Below are 27,050 nucleotides of genomic sequence, written 5' to 3' on the forward strand. Positions count from 1 at the left end.
AGTACTCCCTTTTTTAACCGAGTGAGTGTTGAGAAAAGTCGAACAAAAAGTGAAACTTAGTGGAACTGGCTAGTTTGACAATGGCAAAATTTTTAGCTACGGTCAAGGCGATAATCACACGATTGGTATTCGCCTCGCATGGTTTCATAGCAATTTGGCAAGTCACGACGTTTAAGAAAAATCCTCTCTTCTGGTACCTGAGCTGCCCTATTCTGTTGCTGTTCTTCGAAGGCATATTCACGCTCACTATAAAAGAAAACCAAGAATGGAAGTGGTAAACAACAAACAGCTTTCCTCCGAGTTATAATTTAAGTACAAACAAGAAACATTCGGTATAATAATACAGGGTGTTCGGCCACCCAATACCAATTTATTGGTGGACGCTTCGTTAAAAAGTTATTAACAATTAAATTCAAAAATTTCAAATCGTTTTGGAAAAATTATTTTCGGTTGCGGGGGTCAATTACAATCATTTTTGGTGAATAGACCTACCCCCGAAATTCTACCCACTTTCTAGAAAAAAATTCAGTACGGGCGGAACTTTTTAACGAAGCCTCGAAATGGTCGAACACCCTGTATAATAATATAGTAAGAATACTAGCAGCCCTCCATTACACGAAGTTTATTTAAAAATTGAAAAAAATAAATAGCTAAATTTAAAACAAAGTATAAGAGAAACTTTAAAAGCAATTCTGATCGCAATAAAAATTACTTTGCAGTTCCTTCGAGCTCCGCTGTAATTGAAAATGTAATTCTCGTTCCGCTTGGATTTTTCTAAATTTAAAAATTCTAGTTTCTTGTCATTCTAAAATTGTGATTTGAATTTATTTTTTTTTCCTATTTTTCAGTTTAATTATTTATTTCTCTCCGGACGTTCTAATTTCAGTTACTTTTGATTGCGAGTGGATAGAATGTTTACAGGCGTACGTCTCGAATTACATGTGAGCAAAGAGAACGTATTAAAAAAAGTAAACATGTCGAGAAAGAGTCTCCCTGCGAAGGAGAAACCTAGCGATAAAACAAACCTACTTTCTCGAGCGAGGGTGTGTTTTTGTGGGACCGTCTCAATTTGACAGTCGGAAATTGAAGCATTAGTAAGAGGAGCGGAACGAGACACAATCCACTATACGTCGAAGCTGATCGAAAATTATTGACACCCAAAAAGGGCACCTCGTAACAGTGACCTGTATATCTGATACCTTTTTCCATTCAGATTACATGGTCGATTCGGCAAAGAAGTTAAGGGGTAAGATCACTGTAAAAACCTGAATAAAGCGTTTTATTTTTTTTTTTGATTAATGGAAAAGTAAGAGGATAATAATATTCAAGAATGTTATTAACCATGTCGTTAAGTGTTACAAAAAAGAATATTTATTCAAAAATAGTGCAAAATGACGACGGTGCGTCGAAAAAATCGGTTTTTGATTTTTGCTACTACGGAGCTCCCTGCTAGAAAATCTGAAAAAATTCAGGGACATAACCAATGACAATACACATTTACAGTAATTATTATAAATCTAGTATCTCGAAAGCCTCAATACGAAATCGGTATTTTTCTGCGTTTTTTTGCGTTTTTAATTTTTCACGCCTAGAATTTCTAATCGAAAAAAATTCTTGAACACGTATCTCGATAACCACAATGCACCAGATTTTTTACGTAATTTTCGTACTCTATCAAATACAGAAAATAGGCACAAATTTGATAATCCGGATTTTCCCTATAACTACCCTTCGGAACAAGATAGAGGGTTGAAACTTGGCACAGAATGTTTGATTTTGATTCTCTATCGATGCCAAATTTGGTTCAAGGGCACATTTCACCCTCTTATTCGGCTATACCCTTTGTATCTGGAAAAAAAGAAAATATTTTCTCTTAATCTACGTGAGTATAGCTAGAGAAATAAGTAGGGGATTTTCGATAAGTTAATTTTAACATTATTTATTGACAAATGATTGCACCATGTTTTGTACAAAATTGAACTTTCTACTTCAAATGCTCGCCAATCACAAAAATTAATGTTTCAAAAATCCGTTACGTATTTCTCTAGCTATACTCACGTAGATTAAGAGAAAATTTTTTGTTTTTTTTCCTGATACAGGCAGTTACACTGCTCACCGCAGAGCGCCTCAAATTCAAAACACGCCTCGCGAGAATGGCTCCAGCGTCGTCATTTTGCACTATTTTTCAATAAATATTTTTTTTTGTAGCACTTAAAGACATGGTTAATAACATTCTTGAATATTATTATAAAAGAAACGCTTTATTTCAGGTTTTTACACTAATCTTACCCCTTAATGAAACTGATCAACCGGAACTGCTTTCTCAAAGTCAATGTTTACCTAATCCTTTCGTTTTCATTGGAATACTTTTTAACATTGTATTATTTCTGTAAACGTAGTATCTTGCCGTGAAAAAATGGACGATAAAAACGATATTTTATATGCTTAAATAGGTTTTGCCCTTCCGTTTTCTTATACCTCAGTAGCGTGGTGCCTGCAATATGGCTTCTAGAATTGGACAAGGTCGACAGAAGATTAAAAGCGTTCGAATCGAACGTGAACATATCAGAAAACTTTGACCTGACGAACTTGGCCGCTAAGGATTTGAAACACTTGGAGAAAGCATTCGGCGTGCGTAATATTTGATCTAAAACGTATTTGCAAACTACTTGAAATTCCTTAAATCGAGATTGACTTTAATCCATTAGGAATCCTTTTTGTAACTCCTTATCGATTTAGGTGAACATTCATCTGCCGGATATACAAATATCCACCGAGACATGGGTGACTTTGATCGAGCAGTTCTTGATGCTGATCCTGATCATTGGAAGATGGATGTTGCCAAAGGGTGATCTAACGCGCGATCAACTGAGCCAATTACTATTGGTTTACATAGGAACGGCCGCAGACATAATTGAATTCTTCGACTCTTTCAAAGAAGACCGTATCGCTCGAGAACCAGTGCTGGTGTACTTAACCCTGGGCATTTGGGCATGGTCCTTGATGCAGTTCACCGTTGTCCTGACGGCCACCAAGTCCAGAAAGTCCAGGCTCTCTTCTGGCAGTGCTGTAAAAAAACGAGTACACACTGAGACCAGTTGTTGCAGCATAGACGTATGGGGTATCGCTTTGAACATGCTGTTACAGGTAACCTTCCAATGTATCGTCCACAACAGCGTTATACATATCTTTCTCAAATCTTCCAGGATGGTCCGTTCCTCGCGTTCCGTTTGATCCTGATCGTTCACTATCGCATCGTCAGCTACATGAATATCTTCTTCACATGCAAAAATACCCTGGTCATACTTCTGCAGCTCTATCGGCTATACGTGGTGCAAACAGAGAGCAAAAGCAAGCGGAAGAAACGAAGACCCGAGACGACAAACATCAGCATCATCTCGAGAGGGGACGTGTACAGGGACTCGAGGAACAGAAAGTACTGCGACGACAGAAGGAGGAGGAAGAGGAGGGACAGAGACGTGGAGGCCAATTCCTTGGACAGCGATGAGCCCACGGAAACAGACAAATTTGATTCTTCCCCAAAAACCGTCAAACGTTCTAAACGGTATTGTTGTTACTTGATTTTGGGGAAAAATTATAAATGTCAGGAATTATTCTATTCTATTCTATTCTATTCTATTCTATGTATGATTGTATTAAAATTCTACAGAAAAAGTCGCCAAGACACTGGATACTCTACGTCGAGTTCACGGAATTCTGGAAGGCAGAGAAAGTCTCAGAGGAACGAAAGTAAAAGGAGATCTTCGCGCAAGGAAGAATCCAAACGTGAAGTCTCCTCCGAGGATGAAAGACACAGAAGGAGAGTCGACAGAAAATCGTCGGAAAAAGGGGACAGAAAGTGTTCTGACGGTGTCAAGATGAAATCGAGAAACGACGACTCCAGTAAAAGTTCTGGTAAAAGTAGGATGTGTAAAGATGACAGCGAGGACCAAACAACGACGGAAGAAGTGGCTGAGAAAACGGTCAGCGAAGGAAGCGAGTCGGAATCTGAAAGAAAGAGGTATATCAAATTTATTCAGAAATAATCGACGAAATGTTCCGGTTCTATGGATTTGAAAGACTCGAAGTTCTATACAGACTCTAATCTTAGAAATCCATAGGGATGGTGGGTAATTTCGTCAATTTTTAATAATGTTCTTAGTATACTGAACCTTACGTACAATATTTCAACACAGAGATATAACTGTTCTATAATTTAATTATTAATACTGCTAAACAGAAAACTATCTCACGAGTAAAAAAATAGTTTTTATAATTGTATTATCTATAAATTCTGAGAACAGTTGTAATAGCTAATTATTCGCTATCTAAAAAAATGTATGTAAGTAATTTTACTATAACAAGAACTTTTTAATAGAAAAATAGTCGTAGAATTTTTAGCACAATATTTCCTTCGTATAAGAAATCTATAGTATTTTAGCTAAAAAATCTAATATTAAAAGGTTCGATTTCGTCACAGGTATGCTCATCGAAAACGACGACAAAACAGAGACTGACAACGAAGCCTCGGTATTGTCGCATTGCTATTTGTCTATTTTGCGATTCTCGTCACATGCATTCTCCTCATACATGGTGGAATCAACAACGGCGTGGTGTTAACTACAAGAACGAAGAAAATGTTCTATGTCGATTGACCCTTTGCACTCCAACATTTGCGCGCAGTCAAAACCAAAGAAACTCTCGTTTACTAGTAATACCTGTTAACACAAAACAGGTGCAAGTGCCTAAAATAAAAGATAAGATAAAATTAATACCACAATATAATCGTTACATTAAAACTATAAATGACTTCAAACTATACTCGAGCATAGTTGAGCAAAAGGCACGCTTGGAGTGCGAAGAGTTAATTATCGTCGAATTCGAAATTGTATTACCGTTTATAAATCCTATTTGAACGCTCGGTACCTAAGTAGCTTTAAACTAATACAGTAGCCAAACGCAAATAAAGATTAAGGCATTATTTTAATAATAGTCACTCGAATCTGTAACGTACTAAATTACTAATTAAAGACGTTTGTACTATGGCTCGGTTTCAAGTTTAAAGACTCTTCTTAAAATCGTTAATAAAGGAACGAAAAGAAAACTTTCACGTATTTTCTTTGATTTTCAATCTAGCTAGAATGCGAAGTTCAAAGGTTATAAAATAATGTGTATAAAATTATGAATGATTATTGGATTCTATGTTGTAGAACAGGTCCGGGGGATCGTGATAAAATCCTATATTAGTAAAAAGATTTGATTCTCGTTAAATCGTTATGGGTGCACAAAAGCTGGTAACATTATCTATTAGTGAAAGTGAAACAGGCTATTTGTTTGAGATGTCTCATTCTTAGAAGCAAAGTTATTTTTTGAAAGTACATGTCAGGTATGTTTTTAAAATGTTATCAAAATCCCCGACCCGTTGACTACAATATTCTTCGCTGAAGACTGTAATCTCGTTCGAGCATAGATATACGCTCATATAGTAAAATCTTTACACGCGTCTAACCATTGTATCGTCTGCGCGACATCCAGGCTATCGACATAATTTGCTAAATCGTCTTGATGCGTGCCAGTGGCAGCGCAATACAGTATCGCTGTATTCTCCAACAATTCCTGCAAAGACTGCGTTTTCGTCGTAGCTGTGTCCGTGCTACTGCTCACCAAGGTATATTCCTTTTTCTTCGGGTTCGTTGCGTTCGGCCGTATCCTCTGAAATGTTTCCAAACATTTGGGAACTTCAGTCGTGTTATCTGACGCGATAACCCCCGGTGCCTGATCAATCTTGAACGATTGCCTATTTTTTACCTCCGACGAGAGGTTTTTTACGCTTGAGTTACCCTTTATGTCCTTCAGCTTCTCTACTGTCAAATGAAACCGTCTCCACCTTCCCTGAGGAAACTTTATGTTCATGTTTCGGTTCGTAGAATTCTCCTGAGTATTTTGCTTCGCGTTCTCCTCCTTGTTAGCGACTTCCTTGGCCCTGATGCTCTTCACGGTGCTGTAAAACCCTTGGTTTTCTATGGCTGGCTTCTTTGTGCTGCTCTTGTTGTACTCGGACAGGATTTTCGCTATCTGCGACGTGTCGGTGGAGCACCAGGTCTTGCTTAAGCTGCCGGGCATTGTTTTTACAGTTAATTCCTTATTAGGAAGTTCGTTGCGCGATTTCTTAGTTGCTGTGTCCGCCTCTTTCGCTATTTTAATCTTATTCTGCTGTCCATTGTCGAGCAGGTACTTCGTTACTGTAAACTCCGTTTTATTTTCAAGCTTCGTAGACACCTGCTTCAAAGACATTACCTTTGCATTCTCTGTCTGTTCGTCGACGGGAACCACATTTTTGTACATTGAAGAAACGTCTGTCGAAGATTTCTCGCTAATAGATGCATCTTCCAGGTTTATTGTTTTCAGATTATTAGGTATCGATTTTACAATCTGACCATCCTTTGTTTCCGAAGGATTACTGGAAGGCCGTACTATTTCGTTTATCTTCATATGTCCGCCCTGGAGGGTCCTTAAGTTGTTAAAAGCAATAGATTTCTGGGAATTGGCAACGTATACTTTTCGTGCTGGGAACAGCCGTGTGTTTGTCACATGATTGTAATTTTTAACGTTTTGCGACACCATGGTAACCGTATAATTGTCCAATTGCTTCCTTCCTTCTACCGACTTCTGCGAATTACTTTTGAAACTGACGGACGGCTCGTTTTTGGCAACGTAGTCCACAGCGCTCGTCGTTAAAATCTGCTTTTCCGTCGCTTTAGTGGAACTCGATACATTTTTGTTGCTTTTTAACTTAATTATCTTCTCCTCTACGTTCGTTTTGTAAGTAGGAGTTACCACTTGCGAACAATATCCCAGAACGCAGTGGAAACTCTCGTGCATACAGGTTTCAAACGATTTGTGCTTCCGAGAAAGACCCGCGTGCGATGCTTTCGCGTTTTTGGCGTTCGCGATACCTCGGTTCGATTTTCCTTTGTTATTCCGTTTTTTCTCGGTATAAGAAACGAAGTCGCAGCGAGGATCAACGGATACCACTTCTATTTCAGGACGATCAACTATTTCGTGGTAGGAAAGTCCGTCTATGCTGGTGAAGTAGCGGCCCAAGTATTCCGCGGCAAGGCCAACCTGGAATGCACATTGGACGATAATTGCAAATTAAATTGTTTTAAACAACTTACAAGGAATGTTCGCGAACGGTCCGGCTTCGATTTTGATGAAACTTTGTGCACTTATAAAGCAGCCAAAAATAATCGACACGTATTTTTTTTTAGCTGCGGTAACTCGAGTTTAAGGGATGAAACCACCCCTTGAAGTTTTGTTATTGCTACTTGTTACTATATAATTTAGTGCAAGCCTACAGTGCTTCATTAAAATCAAAGTTAGAACGGCTACTACCATAGTGGATGTGCGCGCAAGATGTAAATCATCAAAATCTGCAAAACTGTAACAGGCATTTTTAAAATGTTACGTACCAATGGATTTGGAATAAAATGCTCGTCATTTTTTGCCATTATGAAAATTTCAATAAAATGAAAAATTAAGTTAATAAATGTTTTTGTTGTTATAAACAAATTGTGTTTTGTTAAATTTTTTAACACCATGTTATTGTACATAAGAGACCATTGACCTCGCCCATTAACAATTTTTTCGTATGTCTTTCCGTTTTCGAGATAGCCGTTTTGAGCCAAAACTTCAAGAGGTGGTATCACCTCTTAAACTCGAGTTACCGCAGCTAAAAAAAAATACGTGTCGATTATTTTTGGCTGCTTTATAAGTGTACAAAGTTTCATCAAAATCGAAGCCAGACCGTTCGCGAACATTCCATGTTAGGAAGATAGAACTATGTAAATCACCTGGGGATGGAACACTGGTCTCTCGTGCATACCATGCACTGGCCATTCTTTCCATTCCATCTCATCCTTTACAGAGGGTGCTTGATAAGTCGCACCCACATTATACATTTTTCTTGTGACGGATCGTGTGTTCATATAAGGCATAGTGGAGGATTTCCCTCGTTTACCAGGCTCCAAACGGAGCAGCATTTCCCTTTTCTTCACGGAAAGCAACTGTTGCCTTGGTCTCGGAAAATCTTTGTCCGGATCCTTCTTTGTCACGCGTATAGGATTTCTTCGTATCTCCACCGTGCCCCGACTGCAAACAATTTTTTTTTTAAATGAATTTTCAACGATTCCTTCGAATTACAAAATCGAAAAATTTATACATATACAGGGCGTTCGGCCACCTCTGGGAAAAATTTTAATGGGAGATTCTAGAGGCCAAAATAAGAGGAAAATAAAAAATACCAATTTGTTAATTGAGGCTCCGTTAAAAAGTTATTAACGTTTAAAATTCCGCCTGTAGAACGGCAATCTGCAAACTGCGTGCGTGCGATAGGATGAGACAGGTCAGTCCTAGTGGTTCTCTACTCACAAAATTGTAAGGCTGTCGATACGTTAGTAGGTAAAGTTTCTCATGCATAAACGTTAATAACTCTTTAACGAAATCTCAATCAACAAATTGGTATTCTTGATGATTGTCTTATTTTCGTCTCTAAAATCTCTCATGAAAATTTTTCCCAGGGGTGGCCGAACACCCTGTATAATTAAAATTTATTAAATTATTTTATATTTTCCGTGGATCTCTTACGTTTCTATAACTAAGATTCGTTTTCAAACTTTTAACGTTAAAATTTTATCGCTAAGAACTCAAAAAATATACCAGCGTATAATAACGTTAGAGAAACCTTAAAAATTACCGGCACACGGTACAAATGTAGCCTACTAAAATTCATATCATTAAGAAATACATCTTGGATGCTATGAAAATTCGTTAATCGTTCAAAGCTGTGGTTGATTGGCTTTGGAATTCAGAGAACTTATAACGCGAAGACGATGCCGGTTTTTAATTCGTTTGGATAAAATTTAAACAGTCTACGAAACTTTCTCATCGATTCGCTCGTCGACGAGACAGAATTTAAAATCAACAATTCCTACTCTGGTGTACCTACCTTTTTCTCGTAGTTCGATAGACTCTTCTTACTTTAGCAGCACCACCGGATGTCGAGCCTCCGCTACTAGTTTCCGTGGAGTCTCGTACGTAATCGCTGTCGTCTTTGTACTTTCTCTCCTGCTTGATGACGATCGTCTCCGGAGGGAGCTTCTGCAGAATTTCCATGTTCTTGTAATCATTGGTCGTTTCTTCGGCCACGTTCGATAACAATTCTAGATCCAAACGGTTCCTGAGTGCCATTTTACATCGCTCGTCAGTCAACTCGATCACTTGTCGGCTCCCTTGCATCCGATCTCGTGTCACATTCGACTTATCAACCGGTCGATGCATCGACAAACGATCATTATCTTTCCCTATTACAGCAATCACACTCACATCGTCGTCCTCTTTGTCCACGTTCGAATTCTGCTTCGTTGAAGCTTCCATTTACCTTTCCCCGATCATTTAATCATTCATGGACACGCAAATTTACGTTTCGTCTGGACGTTGTTGCTATATGTCGTGATTCTTGGAAACATGTGGCGACGAAGAATTAATGGACAACGAAATTTCGGTACTCCCGTTTCTGTTTGGTCGAGGTTTTTCTCGGAATGCCGGTGAGACACTTGCGAACGGATCGCGTCGAGTTTTGTTTGGCTACGAACGATTGCATTGAAATGTAACCCAATACACTGGGCCACGGACGCGAGTCTTGTGCTTTTGTTTCTTGCGGTGGAATGAGGGAACAACAGTGTCATCTAGGTATTTAAGCCTCGACGACAACGTCAAATTATATGTTATCCTGTAATCAGATCAGGCAACTGAGAGTGCGCTGTTTGTCATGAACGAGTGTATCCAAGTTTTGGATAATTATTAATAAATGTTTAATCTTGAACTTTACGACTCAATTAACTTTAGATTTTACGCGACAAATAAATTTCAATGCTTTATGATTTATACGTTTAGACTATTCAAGAACTTCGTTACAACTATTGTAGTTTATATTTGTTGTAAAAGTCGGACACAGCATGTGTGATTAAATCCAATACAATATTTACGAATTTATCAATCAATTCGATATTGATTTATTATTTATTTTACGTTCTGTGTATCGCTCGGTTAGTATAGAAACCTATAATATTTACGTACATGGTTAAAAGGTGACGGTGTATACACGAGGAGAACAATAAAAGAATTTACCAAAAGTTCACCTTTAAAATAGAGAAATAAGCAGGCATTTTACAGTTGGAAATTGGGCTTGTGCCTGACTCGTGATTTGTAAAGAAGGTTAATAGCCTTGAGTTCATTTCGTTACTCGGACTGTAACAAAGGATCGCATTATCAACCGACAAAACTTAAGGGGATATTCTGGTCTGGAAGGCCAATTTGTAAATCCACCTCGGGATTTTTTTCCATAAAAACTGTAAATACCAGAATACCCCTTTAAAGCCAGAAAGAGGTCGACCAATAAAATTCGACACCTTCATAGCTCCTCGCGAGCACAGATTTTTATTCCAAACAAAATACTAAAAACTAGAATCGCTATCCCTTTTACATGTACACGCGTGTATTGCATATAAGTATGTATAGAAATACGAAATATAATATCATCGCTCGTATTGCACGTAGATGACTAGAACTGAAATGTAACAATATTACGCATAACGTCCTTTGCCACTCTATTCAGCTGAAATTTATTTACAAAGAAAATTAGAATCTCGTCTGCTTGTTATCCCGGATGATCTCTTAGTTCATATTGTCCGTGGTCAAGGCGAGGGTGGTGAGGACCGATCGTCGATTCGGATTCACTCCCAGGTTCTCCCAATTGATCCACGATAAACGCGCTGTTAGATCTGTAAAAAAAAAATGAAGCGGCGTTAGATTTCGAATTAACAATTGAATTAAATTTCGACTAATTTACCAACCACTAGTGTTCCATTCGGCACGTTCCCCATTTATTTCTCCTCTAAGGCACCTCTCGACGTAAGTCAGCGGATCGAGTCTCGCAGCCAGCACCTCCCGAAGAAGAGCGATGTAGGCTATGGCCAGACGCAGCGTGTCGATCTTCGACAGCCTCTTCTCGTATGGGAACGTTGGTACGTGAACTCGAAGCTCGTCGAAAGCCGAGTTGATGCTGCTAAAAATCGTAATCGAACTGACAATCCGCTACTAGTTCTACTTAGAACTAACACGCTTTGCGGTATCAGAACGGTTTCGTCGGTGACGCATTATTATGTTTCTTTTACTCTGATATAAAGTTGTGAGTATACCTTCATAGGATCGAAATCAAAATGGACTTAAGGGACCAAAGTATATTTTTATAATTCAAAACAAATTAATGACGGATTTGTTAACTTTTCTTGTCCATTTCTAACGCAATTAAAAGTAAATGCCATTTTTTGCCTACGGTATAATGAGCCACTGACTTTCATGGAACTTTCAATGCGAGTAATTCCTCACCTCAGCATACGTTTCCTTTCGCGTATGTTGGCAGCGTGTCGTTGGATTCTGTAAGGGCTGCCATTTGGATAATAACCCTCCTCCACGCCATTCATATCCGTGTCGTTGTGATCTATGATACGAATCAAGATATTAATCCAATGTGTTCGATCTTTTGCCTTAGTTTTGGTCAAAGTTTGTACGGAATTCATGCAATTGTTGCCGTGTTCCTTCTAAATTAATTTATTTATCGGAAAGCAGAAACCTTGATTCTAAATAGTTGAACTGTACAAAAGAACATCTAGACGCATCAAGAACTGTACGTCGGATACCATTGACAATTAAAAAATAAAACAATTTTCAAAATTTGACTTTAATGAATGACATAAAAGGAAAGAAACTCTTCTTTGTGTTAAATGTGCGGTTTATTATTTGATGTCGAATACGATGAGACGCTTTTAATTTCATATTAGCTTTAAGATCATTCTGACGAGCCTTTCCAGTCATTAACGAGACAAGTTAATTTCTCTAGGATAAATTCTACTCTAGGCTGAAGGTTGACAAACTGTTATGGATCACGTTGAAATTACCGGGCGTGGAAACTGGCATATGATAGTGCAGGGGCGAATGGGTGTGTGAAGACGCGTGGGCGACATGTTGAGCGGATCTGCCCGCGTAAACGCAAGATGGTAGCTCTGCTAGATCTTCCTCGCTAATGTCGCTGCTCGGACCCACGTAATATTGACTACTGAAACAGATAATCCTCCATTAATGGAGAAATCTAAAATAGCGGGACGCGGGAAACGTGTAATAACATTGGACTCTTATCCTTTTAACACGTTCACTATCACGATGTTCACCGGTGACCGGCACTTGAAACTGAACCTTGAGGAATCTCATCAACGGAAGGTAATTCTTGAAGAAAAATAGAAACGGAAAGCAGAAACCTTGATCCTAAATAATTGAACTGTACAAAAGAACATCTAGACGCATCAAGAACTGTACATCAGATACTATTGACAATTAAAAAATAAAACAATTTTCAAAACTTGATTTTAACGAATAACATAAAAGGAAAGAAACTCTTCTCGACTCCATCGGTCGAACGCGTTTCCACGTTAAGAAAGGTGAATCATTGAGTTAAGGTTGAATCGTTAAATTATATGGCACAATAAATGGCCAATCCATTTTATAATACAACAGTATAATAGTACAAGTTGGATAAGTATTCAAAAATTTTGAACTTGTAATAGCATCAAGTCCGACGGCGAAATGAGATAACATATAACTTTTCTATGTTTCAACCGATTCTATTAAACAGCTGCTATCGAAGCTCTTAACACTCCCAAGTCTATTAAGATATTCAAGCTGTAAGTTAAAATCTGTATAAGAAGCAAAACAACTTGGCAGTGTAAAGAATAGAAGTCTAATTGTTCTGTGTTTACCAGAATGGTTTAAAAAATATCATACTTTACTACTAACGTTCTACTGTATAATGTTACTTGGCTATTATCCATTGATATTGTACATCGACCGTATTAAGCGACATTTAGCAACGCGAATACTTTGTTCTGGACTCGATAAGGCTTCCAAGAGTCCTAAGCTTCGAATCCTCATAGTTTAAAAAAACATCCAACGATTTCAATGCTGAAACTCGAACAGCCAGTCGTACCTGGTACAGGCCACGGTGGAGTCAGCAGCTCTAGAGGCGGTTCCCACCCTGTGTCGCATCCTCTGACCCCCTCTGTCCTCGTACTCGTAAGCGGAATGAGTCGCCATGGCTCCTGTCTTCTCTTCACCAGCTCATCAATCACTACACTTATGCCTCGAGCAGAGGCCCCCCGAGTCGATCGACCCGAAACCTTCGAAGAACCAACTGAAAGCTAGTTAGCCCTCCAAAGGAAGATCTTCTTTGGGCGTCCTATTCCCCGATTCACTTAACCGTCACTGAAATGAACCCTGTAACTTAGAAACGACCTTGACTCGGACGTTCCTCGACTACGGAGCTAACTTTTCAGAGTCCCCAGAGACACGAACCGTCTGATGGGGCGGCAGGATTGAGATCGAGGGATCCACGGAACAGCAACGATTCCGACTATCGCCCGTGTCCCCGGGGAGACCTGTTTATATAGCGAGGGCGAACAACCCGCGTAGGGGATGATCGATGCAACCCCTGGGCGGAGAATTCCGTCCAATCGCCACTGCGCCAGGGTGCGACCGACCGTCGGCCTTCTCAGCGATTGGCGCGGCGAGTTAATAGCCGTGCGCTTTATCGCCGTAGAGAGTCCTGCGGTTCATTGTTACTGCCAGGCGGAAATTTTATTTCCGTCGTTTTCCAACCCTCGCCCACGCAACTCTTCGTCCTCGTGCTCGGGGTAAAACTGTCCAGGGTGGGGATGGAGTTTCAATTTGGCGGCAGTCGGACCAACGAGAATCGTCCTGGAATTCTTTCGAACGCGGAGGACCGATTCCGGTCTCTTCTTCGACTCTTATATTCGATTAGGGCACGGTTGGCGGTCGACAACGCGCCTTCAGAAGCGGCACGTTTAGTCTATAATACCGATTAGACAGATATAAAACAAAAGACCTTCGGAGAAAATGTTTAGATCCGAATAAATATTAAAGTCTGCAAGTCTGTTAATTTTCCACGTACGTAATTTTAAATCTTCGAAGCGTGTAAAAGCTATCCGATCATCGTGTAATTACAGTGTGACCGTATGTAATTTTGTCGCGGCGAACGATAGAGAACGTAATAATGTAAATTGTATTTTGACGATACGTTATATTATCTGTTTCACGGGTGTAAATTGAGATTGATTTTATTCGAATCACCGCGGGTGAAAGTAGGTTTTTTATAGATATCTGCCAATCAAGTGTGACGTCGATTAACGTAAAAAGTCCTCGTACGGATAGCAATCGTTCTAAGTATAACATTTAAATACGATATTCGATTTACGATCCGTCCGTTTAATATTCTTAAATATAATCTACTGTATATTAAATATGATTCGTACAGTGGAAAGTTTCCTCGTTCGAACCATCGCCTAAACATCAACACGAAAGGGTAACTTCGATTTGAAAAAGGTTGTGGCGCACAAGGTTAAATTTCGACCAAATCGTGCATGCGATTGGTGGAAGCGTGACAGCCTGAGAAAGAGTGTGCCGTGGACGATCGAGAGGAAGCAAACCGCGGAACAGCATCCCCTTTTATCAGCTATCGAGGCTTCCCAGAGAGATATGAATGGGCCAATATTCAAATGAGACGTGTTTAGCGGGCGCACAATGAGAAACGCGGCAGCGTCGGTGGCGATGCAATTATGCAAGGTGTTAATACGATCACAATGGCGGTGGTTCGGTAGGGTTGTACCAAGTAAATCGGCAAAGTTTTGTCGCGGCCCGCCCGTAGGAAACGAGTTGTAGGCCGTAGACAGGAGTACCGGCTCGTTTCTGAACCGGATTACTATTGTCGACCGCCGATACGTCCGTGCACATAATTGGGATTAGCTCCCGGAACGTATGAGAACACGCCGTCAAACGTAGGATCTTGAGCTGCTTTTCACGAGCAATTTGCATATTCCGATGTTATCCGCCGGGTGAAATTGAATTTGATCGAGCGGTGTACTTTCGAACAGTAGAATCCAGTCATCGACAACGAGTTTCCAATAAGAGCGGTGGAACTTTTAACTGAAATAAAACGAAAACTTAAAGTTATTAATCCTTGTTTATTTTAGGTAAAATAATTCGTCCTCAAAGGAGACGAACGAGCGATCTGGGAAAATTGTACTCGTTTTAGAAAGAGCCATCGATAAACATCTTCAGGCATCGTTTTTGAAAGATGGATGCGGACCAGATGCGACCTGGAGTATCAGTTTTATGAGTATCATTTTGCAAGCGTTTCGGAGCGTGCCGTTTCGAGTGTCGGCGTAGCAAATTTCAAGAGAGCATTGTGCCCCCGCAAAACGATTATTTATCTCAATTTGTCACGTACCCGGGGGAGATTGTTGGCCAACCGAGATCCGCTATTTCTCCATCCTCGTTTACGCAATGGTTCATCCATATGTATGTGAATTTGATGCGAACCAATCGTGGCAAACTGTCTTAAAAATTATTCCTGTTGTTCAGAGTTGAAAATAAAGTTCTTTCCACGGTTATCGGATCCACGGTAATGTATCTCTTAAGCGCAACTTTGACTTGACAAATTTTTGCTTACAATTAATAAGAGAGATATTTAGCCGAACCCTGTTGCATATAATATTCATATTTCTCCAGAACAAAATCGTACTGGATGCTAACAGGATAATTTAACCAACAGAAGCTTCTCAATACATTTCAATTGAGTAAAGCATTGTATAATCTTGTCTTTTTGTTCCTGACTGTATAAATGATGTGGCGGTGGGGAGGTGTTCTCGGATGGATAGCGAATTGAAAAAAAAAAATAGAAAAGGTTCAGTTACGGGACAGTTGAAAGACAGAAGTGGACCATGCAGTTCCTCGAGTTTACTTTTCCCAAACCGCAGTTCAAACAGATCCGCGGCGTGGAAGGCGCCAGATCTGGTGAAAACCGCTGTTCCTCGTCAGCATATTTGACCAATAAATAATTTAGCAAACAAATTGATCCCCAGGGACTATAAACAGATACTTAGAGGCACGCGGCAATCCCTGTTGAACGACCAGGGAATCTACTGACCTATCATCCACGACGGACATCCAATGGTTCGATTGGACAATATATGAACGATCGAACATGAGACCCCTACTGTGAGAACCGAAGTGGGGCCCGCGGCGTGAAATCTCTATTATCGAGGGGTTGGAACGGTACCCCGTTGTTCCGCGGTGCTTGTACGTGTATCTGGACGAAACTGGTGCTGACAGGGTCCACCCTTCTTGCTACCCTCGGAAATAATGTAATCGCGAATTAAATGTTTGCTCGGATATCCGCGATCCCTTTGCTGTTTCTTCCACCAAACCGACGGAAGAGGGAATCGTCTCGATTAATTTTTTTCAGCCTCTTCAGCCTTTCTGTAATGCACGGATTTTCGAAATTAGTTCTCAAGAGGTCAACCGTGAAAAAATGAATAATCTTAAAAAATAACTTACGTTACAGATACTCCTTGATTGTACTTTGAAACAAGTCAATAAATTTCGCGTGATTCTGTACGGAAAGCAATAGCTGGTTTTTAATTGTAAAAATTATAATTTTAGGTAGGTTGTTAAGGCCCCGCCGGGAGGAAATACCGTCAATTAGAATCCCTTTAAGCGTCCATAGGTGGTGGACTAGTCCGAGATGAAATATGCGGAGCGATGCAATTGACGTTCACCGCCACAAACTGTGTGCAACGACGCGACACTGAATTGCGGCCAATCGACGGTCCGACGTTGAAAAGAGTCCGGGGTGGAGAGAGAAAGTGGCCCCGGACAAAGAGAGCACCGAGGGGTCACGGGAGATGAATGACACGAAAAGAAAAATCACGTGGGAGGAGGATTAGCGGAAAAAGCGGGGCAAAAGACGAAATAAGGAAATCTATACTCTTAAACAGTAAATAATGTTTATCCTCCCACTGTGTTTCCATTTGTTCTAACTAGAGAACGAATGCGTGTTTGGGAGAAACAATTTTTCTATACGTATAGCGCTACTAAAGTTAATTAGATAAATTAAGATAAGGTGGGGAAGAGTATAACAAAGTAAACTCAATTGAACCTTTTCGTTTCAGTTCGTCGCCTGGGACGAGAGAGAGAGACTTCCAAGCGACTCTTCCCGGCGAAAAAGACCGAGAGTTCAAAGAGGAGACTTCTGCGTTTTGGGCCCCCCTTGCTTTCTGGCACTTACGAGTGCCCCGAAGTCGTCCCACCGGCAGCCACGTGCCGACGTGTGCCAGGACCCCTTTGTCACGAGCTCTCGGTCTCTTCGTCGCCCCAAGGAGGGGAGGATCGTCGAGGTTCTACGTGCAAGGACACGTGTACCAAATAGGCTTGGTGGCCCAAAGCCTGTTTGCCTCGGCCGTGGGCCACCAAAGTCCTGACGGTCGGGGGTACGATGGATCGTGCGGTTCTTGAGCTGTGCTCGATTGGAGGGATCAAAGACAGAACGGAAATTGAAATGTGTAACGGGTACAGGGTCAGAGGCACAGGTAAAATGTACCACAGGTCCCCTTTGCTCGAAGAAAGTATTTAGTGACATTATTTTAAGATCATTGTTGAAGTAGCAATTTCGCTTTTAAACATATTGAAATTAACAGTATTGTGTTTTTCGGTCCGATTGACGTTCGTTCGAGAATTTTTTCCGTCGAAAAATTCACTTTCCGCACGCTCGTCGCCACCGGTGAAGCCGTCGAGCGGAAACGTCGATTCCTAGGCGAGAATTATCGGCGTTCACCTTCGGCGATAGCGAGTCGTTGATTGGCACGTTAGATATATGGTTCGTTACGACAGGGTGTTGCGAAAAAAGGTGGAGCGGCGGTCAGGATGTCGGGAAAGACAGACGTGAAAGGCAGAAGCGCGCGTCAGCGAAGAAATGAAAATCGGTAATAGATGTGGACGTTTGGACTAATTAAGCTTCGTTTCGGCTTCGGCAGTGTGTGCGCGTGCAGCGAGAAAAGAGAATAGTAGAAATTTCACCGATTAAAAGCGAATTTCTGTCATGGACAGGAAAAGGAAAGAGAGAAAACAGAGCGAAACGGTTGCATTTAGAAAACTATACCCTGTATACGATATCTACATAAGTTCTAAATCTGTATTACTACAGTAGAATTCCGATTATCCGGCACCCGGCATATTTACCCCGTTAGGGATTATATTTCATACGTCGGTACTAAACAGTTGACGAATAACCATAGGAATTTTATATATTTTATTGTTTATTAATAAATTGTATTACTTCATTACCCATGATTGTGTTTATTAAAAATCAAAAACGCATTTTTAAGAAAAATCGGCGCTGAAATTTTTCGGGGAAATTAAAGTATTTCAAATCGTTTCGAAAAAATTATTTTTAGCTAGGGGGGTTAATTACAGTCATTTTTGGTCAATAGACATTCCCCTGAAATTCTACCCATTTTTAAAAAAAAAATTCCTTACAGGAAATGTATAATTTCTGGCTAGAAATGGTTCCCTGCATGCTTATCTTTAAAACATCATAACTTCTGAACGGATTGGAGGATTTTAATGTTTCAAGCGGCAAACAACGCGTATTTTGGTGAAGAATATGTAGAAATTCTAAGAATAGTCGAAAAGTTGTTCCTTGATCCCGCAAAATGAAAAAAAACCCATAAAAATGGTCCAATTTTCAAACGGCCATAACTCCTACAATCGTGAATATATTTCAAAGAAATTTTTTTCTGAAGTAGTGCTCATAGATACCTACAAGAAAGAATTAGACAGAATTTCCGTACAGCGTGAAACAAATTTATTAAAAATCAAAAACCAATTTTTAAGAAAAATCGACGGGGGTATTTCAAATCGTTCTAAAAAAAATTATTTTTGGTTGTGGGGGTCAATTACAATCATATTTGGTGAATACACATATCCCCGAATTCCTATGCATTCTCGAGAAAAAAATTCCTTAGCGAAAATATAATATGTGTATAAAATGGTAATGGGGCTCTAGAGCTCCATAAAAATTGATCGAAAAAATACATTTGATTTAAAGTCTACTCGTATATCTTGTCTGTGATAATGTTCCTTGTTTTTATCACTTCATATGTGGGTATAATCCACAATCCGGGATATTTGATTTTCCGACATTACTCCAATTGTAAGTATGCCGGGTAATAGGAGTTTTGGTGTATTATTTTTTACCTAATTAGCTTAACACCTTGTCTGTTCGTTTTCCGTGTCTAGAAATGTCCACGACGTTTTGTATAATACTATTCCATATATATAACGCTATTGTATTATACCATGACTAAAATTAATATTCAATTATCAAACTATGTAGAGATAGTATTGGCCTTAACCAGTTAACTGTGGCGATCTTTTTGCAAAACGTGCACCAGTGTGTGTCGCGATAATCAAACGATGACGGGTATAGACGTCAAACACAGAGTATGTGTAATATGAAATTAGGTTGTAATAAAATGACTTTTATTTTTTTCATTTCATTACTCACATTTATTTATTTACTGAAATTAACATAAATATTTTGTATATGAACGAAAAAAAAACATGAAAAATCAATTTCTTACTTTAACTTGCTGTTAGAGAATGGCGTTGAGCGAAGCATGGTACAATGCATAATGAATATATGAATCCGTAATTGCTTCTGTGATGACTAATAAAAGACAACGATACATTTACGAAAACTAATTCGTAGTATATGTGGTTTTTTTATAGTAATTATTTATAATTTTTATTTGTTTGTTTCATTTTGCCTTGACCTCGAAACATTTTAAACATATTAAAATTTACGAATATAATTTAGTTTTCGCCAAAATTACAATTTAAATATCAAATTGTATCAAAATTTTACGCATGACGGATATAGTCGTCATGACACAAAATTCTGCCACATCTGCATGACGGATATAGTCGTCAAACACACTTAACTGGTTAAAAGCTTCAAGTGGAAAAACAGGGAGTCTTCGTCGAATTGAAACTCCCACGAAAATCATCAGCAGCGGGCAACAGTCTTCGCGTGAAACTTGCAGTCTTCGTTTCCGTAGCTGAACAAGCGCGACGGCCGATGTAAAACAGGGGTGCAAACGATCTGAAAACGAAAAAAGAAATAAATGAAGGGAGACCAGAGAGAGAAAAAGAGAAACTAGAAGCCCGTGCGATTGTCACGGAAAATTGGCCGTGCAAACTGCGCGGTTCACGCTGCTTAACGCCACCGATATAAACATACACGTCGGAATTAATGATACACCGTTTAGTTACGCGTCAGTTGATTTTCCCAGGGCACCGCTTTTGTGCTTAATAGGCAGGCGGGGGACGCTTTCGACGGGGCACCGTGACCCGCCCGGTCCGACGCACTCTTCAATATGTCACTGTGGCTAATTTTAGGGGCAAACTATCGACCACCGGCGACAAAGTCGATCCCATTCAGCGATTTCACGACCGGTGAGCATTTCTGATCGGTTCGATCTGTAAACCAGATTTCGTCGCTGGCCTCTCGACGCCCCTAACTGCGATTCTATTCGTAATTACCTTTGCAATTTAGCCACTAAATCCCCTGTTTACGAAGACCGGGTTTAAAACATTCTATTAGAGGCACGCGAAACTTTCATAAATTTCATTATTAACGCTAAGAACTACTCTACTCTACTCTACTCTAAATGTAAGCATTTGCAATACAGTGAAAACTCGATAAATGTCACTACTCCGGGTCCGGTCAGAAACACTTATAGAATAGGAGAATCGTTTTTCGAATTTGATTGTAATTTGCCGACGCCTCAGACATAGAAAGAGTCAGTAGCTAAAGAAGAAAGAGGTACTGACAAGGAAGGTTTTTTAGGTGTCCGCCTCCGATTGTTCTGAATTTAGGATATGTTTTAAAGGACCGAAAAATAAGATATACGTATTTTTTTATATCGGCCCGTTTTCATATTTAGGGGGTGAAACGACCCCCTAAAGTTTCAGCTACAATAGGCTATCTCAAAAACTATCATAGATAGAAGAAAACTTCTTAAAGAAAAGTTTCATGGTTTTTATGTACATATATATGCTGGTCATCAATTTTGTAAAAACTTATTTGTTTATAACATTATTTAAAAAAAAATCACAGTTATATAATAACAAAAAAAACACAATTTCTTTTCTGAATCCATTGATATATCACATAGTATGTTTGCCTCTTACAATTTTACGTATTTTAATATTATATATGTGTCGCGCACAAACATCGGGTGGCGGTCATACCAGATATAATGTATGGTTAATGTTCATTATAATATCTGGTGTTTACTATGTATACTAGGCACTAGTAAAGTTATTTATAGCTTACAATATTAATAAAAATTACTTTAGTATTTACGTATTAATATGCGATACATTCATATGGTAAGGAATATAATTAATATAAATTAATTTCTGGTGCTACTAACATGATTGGTGCAATTATATTTCAAATGAATGTATACATAGTACAAATTTATCACCTGAATTTTTTACATAATGTATGAAGTTTATAAAATGATTCACTTAATATTCAAATTTGTCGCAGAAGTGATATTCATGAAAAAAGTGTTTTAAACAAAATGCTTTTTTACACCAAGAACATCTAACTATCGGTATTTCATCACAGAGTGCACATTTCATTTGTGTGTTCTGTTCGAAAGCAAAGTCTACAGGATTCACAAAATCGATGACAAGAACGATGTTTGTGCGTCACACATATACTATACACGTATAATATTAAAATACGTAAAATTGTAAGAGGCAAACATACTATGTGATATATCAATGGATTCTGAAAAGAAATTGTGTTTTTTTTTGTTATTATGTAAATTGTGATTGTTTTAAAAATAATGTTATAAACAAATTATTTTTTACAAAATTGATGACCAGAATTTATATGTACATAAAAAACCATGAAACGTTTCCTTAAGAAGTTTTCTTCTATCTATGATAGTTTTTGAGATAGCCTATTGTAGCTGAAACTTTAGGGGGTCGTTTCACCCCCTAAATATGAAAACGGACCGATATAAAAAAATACGTATATCTTATTTTTCGGTCCTTTAAAACATATCCAAAATTCAGAACAATCGGAGGCGGACACCTAAAAAACCTTCCTTGTGAGAACCAGATTTATCGCCGCAGTTTAAATATCCATTAAAGATTACATTTCTGAAAATATTTCAGTTTGCACAAAATCTGAAATTGTGTACCAAAACGTGTTCAATTTCGAGTGAAATGTCTCAGTGGAGTTAGGGAAAGGTATTTAATAGCACCTCCAAAACATGTACGTACTGGTATCTCCGCAAGGTCAGTGGATAGTACATTTATCGAACGAAGGTAGCTAACGAAACCTCCTATCTCATAAGTGTTGCAGTTTCTGATCACTTACGGAACAGCGGAAGTGTTCCGTTTAAAAATAGCTACCTCCTATTTGATAAATGTACCCAGCACCTCGATCCGTCGTTCTTTGATGTTTCCGAAGATAGAAAAGGACATCACAAGAAGGATAAACAAAGAGAGAAAGACTCTCAAGTACAATATTTAATTCAATATTATGCTAACAAATATTGATCGATTTATATCGTGTTTAATCTCATTTTAATTAGAAAAATCTTCCCCACAGCACTTGAGAACATTTATCGAGTTTTCACTGTATGTGCAATATTTTCTATGATATCATAATATTTATATCGTAGCGAAATCGCAATATTAACGTCCATAATTTTCCATTGAAAATTTCTGTTAAAGGGAGCTCTGAAGCCGGTTTTGCACACGTAGCAAAGCAAACGTTTTCCCGGCGACGGAACGAAAATGGCGAATAACGATTACACGTCCAAATACGAACGAATCGATACGTTACATAATTGTCAGGCCAGTTAATTACCTCGCTCCATTGTTGCAGCCTTGTTTCAGAGGAGAGATAATAAATGACAAAAGATGATATCAATCGATGAAAGTGAAAATATTTACCATGACTTAATCGAGCAATTTCCATGCTGATTTTGCAAAGGAAAATTGTGTAAAATCGCATAATAATCGATGCAAGTCAGTTTTGTTCACCGTACGTTGTCTTTTTTTAAACCAGTACAAAAGGGAATCAACCCGTCAAGTAAAGAATTATTATTATAATCTCGAAATAGGGGTTTAAGGATCGGGGCTCAGCTTTTTCCTCGCAAGACACATCGTTTTCCGCGCAGTTTACCGCAACGCCCAAGGACGAACTACCGAAAGATCAATACAGTCTCCAAACTTGGAGAGATCTCGAGAACCAGTTGGTTCTGGTGACGCGGGCAATTAATTACGGAAGATGATCGGTAATTAACAGTAACTGGGACCGGGATAACGTTCATACGGTACGCTTGATACGGAATATACGAGGCGGCGCGGCTGCGGCTGACTCTTTATGGTGAGGTGTGCTCGTGACGTGAATTATTAGCCCTTCGGCCCTAGGGAGAGCCCACAGGGGTAGGTTCGTGGCACGGGCGTGGCTTGGCGAGGTGGCAGGCGTGGCCCGGACACGCCATCCCTCGAAAAACCACTCGCCACCCTCTTCGCCTAGGATACACGGAGAATTGATTTCAAACGGATTCCATTTCTTATGCCCGGATGGAGACAGCTTTTCTTCCAGGAGGAACCGATGTCCTAAGAATGATCGACACGTCACACGCTGCACGGTAGCCGGGGATGCTATAATTTTTTAGAGAAATCTCTTTCATTAAAAACAGATCATCTTAGGAAACATCCTGTCGTAAAAAGTACGTAAAGAATTTCTATTTAAATAATATAATATTTGTCTAAAGTACACATACCACGATATATTGTAAATAAGTCCTGTTCGAAACCTCAGCATACATATTTCAATATTTCTTGAATGGGCCATATTTGGTTTCTTTCAGATCCCGATTCTTACGCGTTTTTCTTTCAATGACAACTAAAAATCTGTAGATTTCAACAGTTGTAACTTATTCTTTATAAAAGTTGAATGATTGTTTTTTACTTTGAGACAAATTACGTGGAAAAATATGAGTTGTGTTTCGATCGACAGCGATTTAACTTTTGCCAGGCCATGGTAGGTACCTTTACCCTATCAATTTGTTACAAATAATCTTACTCTTGGCCTTTTTTGTCGCGTTTCTGGTTCATTGTGCACCGTTGTCTAAAAACGAACGTCCATGGCTGCTTTAGGAAATTATAGGCAGTTCGGTGGTTACACCGTTGACGGTTCCACTGGAAGACGTTATCGAAGATGGGGCAGAGGGCGGGTACGAAGGATTAGAACGAAGGGAGAGACGCGGAGAACGCAATCAGAGGGGTTGATAATACGAGAGCAAGCTGATAGGAACCGACCCAAGAGGAGCGTAATGGTGTTGGTATATACGGCACGAGCAGCGAACGTCTGCTCCTGACAGCCCATTACCACTGTACAAACGCGAGCACGGAGCTTCGGGAGGATGGCGAAGGCTCTCCTCTCTCCTCTCCGACTCGTTCCATCACTTTTCGCGTCTGTTTCCCTCCACCAGCATTTGGCCGCGCTTTATCCACGCTTTATCTTGCTCTAACCGCGGGAAGATGGCGGAAATCATCTTCTGTCATCCAACCCTCTGTTCTGAACTTGACAAATACGGACCACTGTGTTTCTTCGACTGGGGAGAAACAGTCTTAAGATTTCAAAATTTTTGGGAACTTTCCTCTTTCGAGTTAGAGGTAGACGCTCGAAAGCTCGAGCTTATAATGCCGGCATTGTTTCTTTTTGGAAACCGTAAAGTTCCTTGTTTAGGTATTTCGAAGAGTTAATCATCTAGAAATAAATTTAAATAACACTGACCAATAACAAATATGTATTCCTCATTTAAGCAATCAATTCCAGTACCCACTGTGGCTCTAACTACGAAATTGAAAGTTAAAAGTTTGGCTCCTGTTTGTCCAAAACAGAAACTAAATGTGAAAATTTTGTAATACCAAAAACGGGTCGTTTTTACTGACTTTTACGTTTTATATTCAACAGCTTTTTATCTGATCTGTAATTTTAGCAAGTAATTGCAAAAAATTAAACACAAACCACGCTAAACAGACTTGGATGTAAATGGTGTATTTTCAGCTTCGTAAAATCTGCATTTCACCCAAGGTGGATCAATACTCCAACACTTTGCAAGTAGAATATTTTTCAGTCTACTTCGTGTAAGGTCTACGTGCTCTAATTGCCCCATTAATTAGATTCATTTTACACGATTCCTTTCATTTCTATTTCTCTGTTAAATTTTTTAATTCCCTTATCTGCGAGGAACAAAAATCCTCCCTTCAGACTTCGACCAGTGACACGTGTTCACTGGCCACCCCCAGCGTGCCTTTCCCTCCCAAAGTGATCAATACTGCGGGAGAGGTCTTCTGCACGGGACAGGTACGCGACTGGTCCAGATTTTAGCGCGGGGACAACAGAGGAAGCAAAAGTAAAATGAACAACTTCGCCGATAGTTCGCTAGAATGTCCTTGAAAACGGTTTCACGCTTAATCTTCTACTAAAAAAAATTCTACGTCAGTTTACAATCTTAAATCTAATTCTTAGAAAAGATCCGTTTTGGAGGACCGAATTTTAATCATCAACGAGTCTTCATTACATATTTACGTTTGGTTACATATTACTTTAGCTTATCCTTTTATATCTCGATGAAAATTGAATTTGTAAATTTTTTATAATATTATTTGAAAAAACAATAAAGATATCCATATTATGCCATGCCACATAAGCATACATGTCTGGATTCTCCGTACACAAGGTCATGTGAAGGTCACGTGTTACACACCATTATACCACGTTAATAATAATATTCGAACCACATATTATAACTATGTATGCATATATCTATAACGGGTACAATATATGTTATTAATATATTCTTATATAGTTTTATAACATTCCTAAATTATTTTCATTATATTTTAAATCCACATCTGCCACTCGATCTGTGCTCAAATTGACCAAACATGAATGCCCCTCCCCACAATGGTAGCTTACACTTGCATAATTATATTTAAAACGCTACGAAAGAAAAATTAACTTGAAATTATGTGCCAAATAATCATTATTTATTACTAATTTATTCAGCGACAGTGAATTTCAAAATAGTAAAGTATTAAATACGATTGTCGACTATAATATTATCTGCATTTAAGAATAATTTTTTTACTGAAACGCATATTCCCTACAATTGGCAAACACTGTCTAGCAATGACTCTTGATAAGAAATAAATAGTCTTACGTACTTTTCAATCATTCTCTGGGACTGTTCAAGTAGAAAAATGCAGAAACTTCTGGAAGAATAATTGCGTTTGATCGTCAAAAGAAGAACGAAATCCACATTTCATGAGAGACTGGACGAATCTAAGATCAATTATTAACTGAAAGAAATGATTTGTGTCAGAATCAATTAAAAAAATCGATGATTCCCTCCGAATAAATAAATTTTTTAAGCAATCATACATTTTTATTTTTAACAGAGGGAACCTCTGTTTCAGAGAATTAGTTCATACGTTTCGCTGTTAGATGGCTATAGCATTGTTTATGAATAACTAAAATAAACAAAATTTCATATATAATTATATTTTGTAAACGAAATCTTGAATTGCAAAATGAAAAAGAATTTATTTATTCCTCCTGACATATGGAACTTGCATTTACTAATTTGTCCCATCTTGAGACACCCTTGTAATTGTAAATAATTAAATATGCATAATTGCATACAATTACAAGTGATAATATCCTGCGTGATTAAAAAGGATTTTCCGTTTCTCTACCAGTAGTTTATGTTGCCATTATTCGAATCTGAATGATAAATTTCAATGCAATAAAATTGATGCGTGGTTATGTTCTGTATTAAATTTACGTAGTACATGCGTATCACCTGTTGATTAGGTTCCTCATCTTTTTTCATTTTATTTTAATTATGTTAACAAAAGTTTATGTTACTTTGTTGATTGGTTTTAATGAATCGATTCTACGATAGACATGACCGATT

At 38.8% G+C, this 27,050-nt stretch overlaps 2 protein-coding genes across 2 annotated transcripts; one reads left to right on the top strand and one right to left on the bottom strand.

Moving 5' to 3' along the window:
* Positions 1 to 80: 80 nt before the first annotated feature.
* On the top strand, positions 81 to 4,517 carry LOC122401258 (transmembrane protein 26). Its single transcript, XM_043403282.1, has 6 exons — positions 81 to 274; positions 2,454 to 2,631; positions 2,740 to 3,147; positions 3,207 to 3,565; positions 3,671 to 4,021; positions 4,481 to 4,517. Exons 1-6 carry the CDS (start codon positions 81 to 83, stop codon positions 4,515 to 4,517), a joined length of 1,527 nt encoding a protein of 508 aa, XP_043259217.1.
* Positions 4,518 to 10,734: 6,217 nt separating this feature from the next.
* On the bottom strand, positions 10,735 to 13,206 carry LOC122401250 (basic helix-loop-helix transcription factor amos-like). The gene is made up of 5 exons (XM_043403272.1): positions 13,100 to 13,206; positions 12,018 to 12,175; positions 11,449 to 11,560; positions 10,914 to 11,125; positions 10,735 to 10,841 (listed from the first exon to the last, which is right to left on the bottom strand). The coding sequence occupies exons 1-5, from the start codon at positions 13,204 to 13,206 to the stop codon at positions 10,735 to 10,737; spliced, it is 696 nt and encodes a 231-aa protein (XP_043259207.1).
* Positions 13,207 to 27,050: the final 13,844 nt, after the last annotated feature.

Source organism: Colletes gigas, unplaced genomic scaffold (assembly GCF_013123115.1).
Source record: "Colletes gigas isolate AHSC1104 unplaced genomic scaffold, ASM1312311v1 Colletes_gigas_Sc00023, whole genome shotgun sequence".
Classification (NCBI taxonomy): Eukaryota; Metazoa; Arthropoda; class Insecta; order Hymenoptera; family Colletidae; genus Colletes; species Colletes gigas.